This window comes from Gopherus evgoodei, unplaced genomic scaffold (genome assembly GCF_007399415.2).
Source record: "Gopherus evgoodei ecotype Sinaloan lineage unplaced genomic scaffold, rGopEvg1_v1.p scaffold_34_arrow_ctg1, whole genome shotgun sequence".
Classification (NCBI taxonomy): Eukaryota; Metazoa; Chordata; order Testudines; family Testudinidae; genus Gopherus; species Gopherus evgoodei.
The window spans coordinates 1,213,700-1,222,650 of NW_022060016.1; the positions used below are offsets into that span (position 1 = coordinate 1,213,700).

At 57.3% G+C, this 8,951-nt stretch overlaps 1 protein-coding gene across 1 annotated transcript; it reads right to left on the minus strand.

Moving 5' to 3' along the window:
• Positions 1–1,196: 1,196 nt before the first annotated feature.
• Positions 1,197–7,842, minus strand: LOC115641353 (proteasome subunit alpha type-6-like). The gene is made up of 7 exons (XM_030544437.1): positions 7,705–7,842; positions 6,439–6,533; positions 5,084–5,165; positions 3,216–3,371; positions 2,637–2,812; positions 2,127–2,221; positions 1,197–2,042 (listed from the first exon to the last, which is right to left on the minus strand). Exons 1-7 carry the CDS (start codon positions 7,778–7,780, stop codon positions 1,985–1,987), a joined length of 738 nt encoding a protein of 245 aa, XP_030400297.1. The 5' UTR covers positions 7,781–7,842; the 3' UTR covers positions 1,197–1,984.
• Between the last annotated feature and the right edge of the window lie 1,109 nt (positions 7,843–8,951).

Here is an 8,951-nt window from a genome sequence, read left to right on the forward strand (position 1 = left end):
GTGCATTTGCAGGGGTGTCATGTACCTTAATTCTCCCCTTCCTGGTTTTCGGCGGCACCACGGAGCAACTAACTGCATTCATGAAGCTATGGGGCAGTTAATACAACTCCACATTTAACAGTCAGATTCAAGTTCTCCCTTTGCTTATTAAAGCAGTCATCGAACAGGTGCTGGGAGTCCTCTCTCGCAACCCTCTGGAACTTTGCTGTCGGGAAAAAAAGTCAACAAGAGCCAGAGCTTTAGCTGAAAAAGAAAAAAAATCAGTCTCCCGTGGGCGGTGCAGACCTTCCAAAGGGACACAATCAACTTAAAACATAGTCACTTTCACAACCCCAGTTGCCAATCTAGTCCAGTGCAAGGTGCGCGTAACAGCATGTCTGGGTTCCACAGCTGCCCTGACTCGTCCCCTGCCGCTTGTGTGTGGTGTTCACAACCTCATACCCCTTTTCTTTAGAAACACACTCACGTCTTTCCCTATTGCCATCGCAAAGACCCACACCAAACCAGTCCAGCAGCCCACGCAGAGAGGAGGGAGTGGAAGTGAAAACCACAGGTAGTGCTGGCACGGCATTTTTTCCAGCAGAGGTGTGTGCTTTTTAACCAGTTAGGTGCCGAAACACCTTTGAGGGTCTGGGCCTTACAAACTAGTTAATGATCATCCACGTGCATGGCTCGGGGAGGAGAAGAGTTTGTCCTGGTATAAGTATTTTGTTTTGGGATGTGATTAAAAAAAAATCAATTTAGTTCTGCTATAGTGCTGTTATAACAGCACTGTAGTCTACTGGTAGAACCCCTGGTACGGATGGAATTACACCGCAATAAAGATATTCCCCTGTAGGGAGTGATGCTACACTGGTGATCAACTGCATGCGCTACCTAGCCCGGTGCAGTGTCTGGTGTCCAGACAAGGCCTTAGCCATTTCAGTGACTGATTCGACCTTACACTCCACTCCTACATAGCTTAATTTTCCCACCTTTACCAGTCCCCTAAAAACGGCTTCACAGGCTTGTCCACGCACACAGCTGTACTGGTTACATTTTGCCTCTGATTGGATGATGAAAAAGGCCCCGGCAGAGCATTTAGAGACCTGATCATGAGCATTAACTTTCAGAGGGCTGTTTCACTGCGGGGAAGGGGAGAGGAGATGGTGATCATTTAGTCTGACCTGCACAGGACACAGGCCAGAGAACTTCCCCCAAATAATTCCTAGAGCAGAGCTTTAAAAATAACAAACTCACCAGCCAATCTTGATTTAAAAATTGCCAGTGGTGGACAGCTCTTGGTAGATCGTTCCAATGGTTCGTTAGCCTCTCTGTGAAAAATTTACACCTAATTTCTAGCCTGAATTTGTCCAGCGTCAACTTCCAGCCATTGGATCATGTTAGACCTTTCTCTGCTAGATCAGAGAGCTCGTTATTCAATATTCGTTCCCCACGTCGGTACTGACAGCCTGGGATCCAGTTAGTCCCTCCACCATCCCTTTGTTAAGCTAAGTTGATCTGAGTCTGTCACTTCAAGGCAGATTGTCTAATCCTTTAATCATGTTTGTGGCTCTTCTCTGACCCCTCTCCAATTTGTCAACATCCTTTCTGAGCTGTGGGCACCAGAACTGGACACAGTAGCTGGTTTTACAGGGCTTGCTGCTGCCGCAAAGATTTATGCCCTGGCTTAAATTTTACACATATTCCATAAAGATTAAGCATGTGCCTGGTCTAAATGCACCTTTTCCCATAATGAAGACAAGGCCTGATAGAGAGATACACAGAGAAATCTCATGCTTCAGGCCACCAGCAGTCACAGGGGTCAGGAAGGAACTGGACTAGGAGGGTTCTTAAACTTTTTTAAAAGCACTGCAAGCTATCGTGATGTTAGTCCTGTTGTCAGTGGATTGCTCTTGGGGAATCCACATGTTAATATGATAACTAAGATCCAGGCTTTCGAGGAGTCCCTTTCTTGTCCTGAAGGACTCAGTGGTCATTGAGGTCAATCCCTTTCTGCGATGGCAACCAGGTGGTGCTCGATCTCATCCTCGCTCAGTTTCCTGCAAGCCACCAAGACAGGGTGCTGTTAATTTGTGACCATTCTGGAAATGGGCAGGAGGAACTTGCAGGCCAAGAGGTCTTACCAGAATCGGGGATGCTCCGATGTCACTATCCCCACTTCGATCTCACTGGCCTTGAAGTCTGTGGAGAGGACCGTCGATAAGCAAGTAATCGCCAGCTGTCAGCAGAGGAAGAAAAGGAAAAAGACTTTTTCTACTCTGCATGCGGTTAACCTGCGGAACTGCCCGCTCCAAGATATTACTGAGACAGATAACATAGGTCCTGATTCTTCTGCTCTACGACCTGTGCTAGTTTTTTAAATGAGACGTGTGACCTCTGGACAGCAGAATTCAAAACTTTCACCAGACAGGTCACTACTGAAGGGAGTGTTGCACTGTGGGATTGTTGGTGGAGGACTGCGTATACATGTGCATCCATTCTAGCACCAGGCTGATAGATCGATAGGGCTCATGTTGCTCCAGGAAGGGGATACGTTCACCCAGTCATGTCCAGTGATGCACAGTTGTGTGGTCACACACACACGTGCAGTGTTACGCACGGAGACACAGGGACACACGTGTACACACACTGACCTCTACAGGATCCACAGGCGAGCCCTGTTTCTTCTTCAGAGTCTTCTCCAGGAAGCTGTTAGCCTCGGTCTGCTTCACCCCAGCAGTGGTCACTTTGTAGCCGCAGTAGTAGCCCGCTGGGTCGCATTTGAACAGCTGGGGCCCCAGTTCCTGGTCGATCCCGCTCAGGATCATACCTGCCGACAGAACCGGGAAGGAGGGGGTCATGGGAAGGGGCAGGATTCTGTCTCTCTGAGGCCGAAGCGGAGCTGCAGGAGTTTGGAGCCAGAGTGTGAAGTGGCCATAAAGAAATCAATCTGGGGGGGGGGGTGGAGAGAGAGCTCATATGGGACCACCCGGGGGAGAGGGGCATTTGGAGAACGGGAAGAAGCTGGAGGATTTGCTAGGGCAGCTGTGCGGGGGTTAGTGATTAAGGGAGGGCTGAGTTAAGGGACGGTCAGGGGTTATGGGGCAGGCTGTGGGCGGGGTAGGGGATGGGGTGGTCATTGAGTGAGTGGGGCTAAGTGGGGGTAGACGGAGGTTGGGTAAAGGAGAGGGGTGACTCTGGGGGGTGGCTCTCCCCTGCCCGCCGTCACTCACAGCAGCCCAGGGGTCTCATCTCAGCGTTCTGCGTGTAGACCTGGGAGATGTCAGCCATGCGCCGGCACAGCGTCGCCACCAGGATCTCGTAGCCCTTCTTGTACTTCCATTTGGCTGCCTCGTGCCGGGCGCGCTGCACCTGGGACCGGCCGTCGGCTAGGCGGGGAAAGGAGCCCCCGTCAAACGAGGCACAAGCATCACACCATCTCTGTGTGTATGTGTTTGTGTGTCTCTCCCTACCACCCCCTGCTGGAGGGGCTGAGCCCTGGTGTATGTGTGTGTGCACGCGTGTGTGCGTGTGCCCCCCTGTTGCCCCCTCCTGGAGGGGCCGAATCCTAGTGTGTGTGTGTGTGTGTGTCCCTGCCGTCCCCTGCTGGAGGGGCTGAGCCCTGGTGTGTCTGTGTCTGTGTGTCCCTCCCTACCACCCCCTCCTGGAGGGGCTGAGCCCTGGTGTGTGTGTGTGTGTGTGTGTGTATGTATGTGTGTGTGTGCGTGCCCCTATCATTCCCTGCTGGAGGGGATGAACCCTGGTGTGTGTGCTTGTGTGTGTCCCTGCCATCCCCAGCTGGAGGGGCTGAGCCCTGGTGTGTGTGTGTATGCGTGCGCCCCCCTATCGTCCCCTGCTGGAGGGGCTGAACCCTGGTGTGTGTGCTTGTGTGTGTCCCTGCCATCCCCAGCTGGAGGGGCTGAGCCCTGGTGTGTGTGTGTATGCGTGCGCCCCCCTATCGTCCCCTGCTGGAGGGGCTGAACCCTGGTGTGTGTGTGTATGCATGCGCCCCCCTATCGTCCCCTGCTGGAGGGGCTGAACCCTGGTGTGTGTGCTTGTGTGTGTCCCTTTCCATCCCCAGCTGGAGGGGCTGAGCCCTGGTGTGTGTGTGTATGCGTGCGCCCCCCTATCGTCCCCTGCTGGAGGGACTGAACCCTGGTGTGTGTGTCCCTGCCACCCCCTGCTGAAGGGGCTGAATCCGTGTGTGTGTGTATATGTGTGTGAGAGAGAGAGAGAGAAACTGCCCCCTGCTGGAAGGGCTAAGCTGTGTGTGTGTGTGTGTGTGTGTGTGTGTGTGTCCGTCCGTCCCTGCTGGAGGGGCTGAGCCCTGCTCTGTGTGTGCGTGTCTATCCCCACCACTAGAGGGAATCAGAGCTGTATCATTCAATGACTCTGTTGCTCTCTACTGGCTGAATATCTCACAAACAGGATAAAAGCCCTAACACTGCTACACCCAAGAGTCATCCTCTTATAGCTCAGGGGCTGGAGCCTGGCTGCTACAGAGCTAGAGGACCAGGGTTCTGACCCCTTGCTGGCTGCCGCAGACACCTAGGATGAGTCACTCCCTCTCTCTAGGCCTCAGTTTTCCCATCTGTAAAATAGGGATAATCACCCGGCCTGTGTCTATTTAGAGAGTGAACTCTTTGGGGCAGGGACTATAACTTGCTCTTGGCTGGGCAGCACCCAGCAAATGGGGCCCCTGATCTCTGTTGTGGGGAGGGTCTGGCCTGTGCCCAGTGCTACAGGGGCATTTGAGATCTCAGTGCTCCCAGGCTAGGGTGTTTCTAGAGGAGAAAAACTTGCCAGGCCGCCTGACTAGATGACCCCCCGCACTTCGCACTCTAAATCAGGACTTTGGGGCAGCCAGTGTAAGCGTCTCAGGGTCAGATCTGGATCTGCTTTCAGGTCGCCACACGCGGGATGGGGGGGATTGAACCAGTGAACCCCAGAGCGAGACGGTGGAGGGGATAGGGCCCAGGCCCTGTTCCTGGAGCTGGCCCAGACTCGTACCCTGCATGGGCGGGCACAGAGCAGGAGTCACCAGGAATTGCTAACGGCGGGTCAGGATTCACCCCCTGGGAGGGAACCGGAGCCCGCTCACCGCTCATGCCGGTCATGGCGCAGCCGATGGTCTCCGTCACGCGACACAGGTTGGTGACGGTGCCGGGATCCAGGAGCTTATCCTAGGGGTGGGAGTGAAGACACCAAGGCCATGTGATTTCCCTTCGCTCGGCAGCGCAGGACGTCCGGCCTGTCACGGGCCGCCCCGATGGGTCCTTCTTTCGGGGGTCAGGCTGGAGGGGGGTTGCCACGGGGCCCAGGTGGAAATCGCCCCCGCACCTTACAGCTGGACCAGCTCATCCTGAGGTTTTATGCACGGAGCAGGGTGGGGAACCTCAGGCAGGGAGTGAGGGGGAGGGGCAGTCAGTGCTGGCCCCAATGCCCCAGTGTGGCACTAGGGGGCGCTGTGCTTCAGGGAGAAGGGCAGGAGGCTCAGCAGGGGGCGCTCTCCCCACACAGTCAGTGCTGACCCCACTGCAGTGCTAGGGGGCGCTGTGCTTCAGGGAGAAGGGCAGGAGGCTCAGCAGGGGGCGCTCTCCCCACACTGTCTGTGCTGACCCCAGTGTGGCGCTAGGGGGCGCTGTGCTTCAGGGAGCCAGGCAGGGGACTCAGTAGGGGGCGCTCTCCCCACACAGTCAGTGCTGACCCCACTGCAGTGCTAGGGGGCGCTGTGCCGCAGGGAGCAGGGCAGGAGGCTCAGTAGGGGGCGCTCTCCCCACACAGTCAGTGCTGACCCCAGTGTGGCACTAGGGGGCGCTGTGCTGCAGGAAGCCAGGCAGGGGGCTCAGCAGGGGGCGCTCTCCCCACAGTCAGTGCTGACCCCACTGCAGTGCTAGGGGGTGCTGTGCTTCAGGGAGCCAGGCAGGGGGCTCAGTAGGGGGCGCTATCCCCACACAGTCTGTGCTGACCTCAGTGTGGCACTAGGGGGCGCTGTGCCGCAGGGAGCAGGGCTGGAGGCTCAGTAGGGAGCGCTCTCCCCACACAGTCACCGCTGACCCCAGTGTGGCACTAGGGGGCGCTGTGCTGCAGGGAGCAGGGCAGGAGGCTCAGTAGGGGGCGCTCTCCCCACACAGTCACCGCTGACCCCAGTGTGGCGCTAGGGGGCGCTGTGCCGCAGGGAGCAGGGCAGAGGCTCAGTAGGGGGGTGCTCTCCCCACACTGTGCTCACAGCACCACACCAGCTGGTTGTGGCACATGATGCGTGAGAACCCAGGCATTAGCCTCGGGGTCCTGGCCCAGCTCCAGCTCCGGCGCCCCCTTTCTCTCCCAAGGTGCCCCATGCAGTGGGTTCAGCTGGTGCAAGGATCGGGGCCACGATCTATGCCAGCAAAGAGCCAAGGCAGCAGGGCCCCAGCCCCCAATCTCTGGCCTCTCCCCCACACGCTGGGCTCCTACCGGCACTTTCTTCTGGGTGACCACGGCCACAGAGTTCTCCCCCCTCACGGCCACGGTGATCAGCCCCCCCTGGCTGATGGCTTTGAAGGCGTATTCTGCAACCAGAGACAGCAATCGGTAAATGCAAGAAGAGAGAAGGAGGTGGGGTGGGGGATGGCACTTCTCGAGGGCTTTCCATCGGGGCTTCACAGACAAAAGCCTACATGCTGCTGCAGGGTGGCCGCCTCTTACGAATGGGGAAACTGAGGCACATGGCGGGGAGGAGGGAACTTGCCTGAGGTCATGCTGCAAATCAGTATGCTGTTGGGAACAGGGCCCAGGTGTCCTGATTTCCAGCCCCACCCCTGTCCTAACCCACTCTAGATCCACTCCTCACCCAGACCCAGGCATCGAACCCAGGAGTCCTGACTCCTAATTCCCCAGCTCTAACCACTAGGCCAGGGGTGGCAAATTTTTTAGCCTGAGGGCCACATCTTGGAATGGGAATTGCATAGCAAGCCATGAATGCTCACAGAATTGGGGTTGGGGTGCGGGAGGGGGCTCCAGGCTGAGGCAGGGGGGTGGATGAAGGCTCCGGCTGTGGGTGCAGGCTCTGGGGTGGGGCTGGGGATGAGGGGTGTAGGAGGGTGCTCTGGGATGGGACCAACGGGTTCGGCGGGCAGGAGGGAGATCAGGGCAGGGGCGTGGGGAGAGGCTCAGGGCTGCAGGCTCTGGGTGTCGCACTGCCCTGTCCACAGGCACCTCCCCCTCCCCGCAGTTCCCACTGGAGCTGGAGGGGGGCCCGTTCTGCTGCTTCCAGGAGCCACATGGAGCGGCCCCTGACCCTGCTCCCTGGCTGAAGCTCCAGAGCGGGGCAAGCCCCAGACCCCACTCCCAGCGGGAGCTCAAGGGCCATCTTAAAATGGCTGGCAGGCTGCAGTTAGCCCACTCCTGCACTAAACCCTGCTGCCTCTCAGAACCAGGACCGGAACCCAGGATTTCCAATACCAACCCTGTCCTCTAGCTGCTGGATTCCTTGGCCTCCCAGAGCAGGGGATAGAACCCAGGAGTCCTGGCTCCCAGCCCTCCCGCTCTAACCACTAGACCCCACTCCCCTCCCAGAGACAGAACCCAGGTGTCCTGATCACCAGCAGCAACCCCCCCGCCGATTGATTATTCCAGGCCCCAAGCTTGGGAGCAAGGGCACCAATCCCTGCTCTGGCCTCCGTCCCGAGGGATGAGAAATGTGCAACCCCTCTGCCTCCGGATGGCGCCCCCCAGACTGACCCACTTGGTAGAGACGCCCCTCGGGGGAGAAGATGGTGATGTGGCGATCGAATCCGGCACTGGACCCACGCGACATTTCGCCGTCCGTCCGGGGGCAGTGGGAGGGAGACAGGCAGACAGGCCCTCTACAGAGAGACAGCCACTCTCCTCTTTCCCTTTCCCTTTCAGTTCATCCCTGGAAAGTACCTGCCAGGAAAGGCTGCATTAATTGGGCAGATCTGGATCCTGCAGAGGGGGTGCTGGGAAAATGGGGGGGGTTGATCACTGGAGTTGGGGGGTGCAGGGCAGTCAGGAGGGGGTCAGGTTGGGGGTTCACTTGGTTGAAAGCATCCCAGTGGGTTCAGTTTGGGTGGCAGCGGGGCCGGGGGGGGAGTCACCTTCCTGCCCTGGCATCTGTCACATTTCTGGGCAAACTGCATCTGTATTTCCTGCTCCGGGGGCTCCTTGGCTGTCACCTCTCTTGGGCAGAACCCTGCAGCTCTCCTGGTCCTGACCGGGGTGTTCCCTGCACTGGCAATCCCCAGCGAGCCAGATGGCCTCAACGAGCCAGCGGCCACGTTTTGCTTCCTCCCCCGGGGCTATGAGCTGCAGAACGGCCCTGCGGTCACCCGCCAGCGCTTTCTAAGCAAGCACCTTTATTCCGCAGGTCACAGCGTGACGGAGAAACCAAGAAAACCTACACATGGGCTAAAAAGCTCCCCAGAGATCACCCCAGCTCCAGCCTTGGGCACATGTCTGTCCTTCCAACACTTCCCTACCGATCGGGGGTCCCCCTGCGACTCACGATCTGGTGCGTTGCAGGATCAGAAAGCAGGTCCTAGGCCAGTTTAAACCCAGGCAATTTAGCCAAGAATCCTTTCTTTCTTTGCTGCTATCTGGGGAACCCAGTTTGAATCAGTATATGCCAGCTTCCCCAGTGGGGAGTACCTCTCTGGAGTGAATCTGCCTGATTTCCCCCCCTCCTCATAGTCCTTAGCGGACTGTGGTCACCTTCCCCCTTGGCATTACCCACAATTCCCTGACCCCGCAACAATACAGAAACCTAAGACAGGGAGATCTCCCCGAAACAGTGCAGGGAATTGCCTAGGCTGCCACAGGCCCCCAAAACCTCAACTCAGCATTAGATCTGAGGCTGCGTGTCTGCATCTGGACCAGCCACACAGACTCAGGGAAATATTTGACTGGAGACATAACCAGAGGGGCAGCGAGATAAACTAGAGATACAGAAGGGGCCGGAGCTGTTCCGC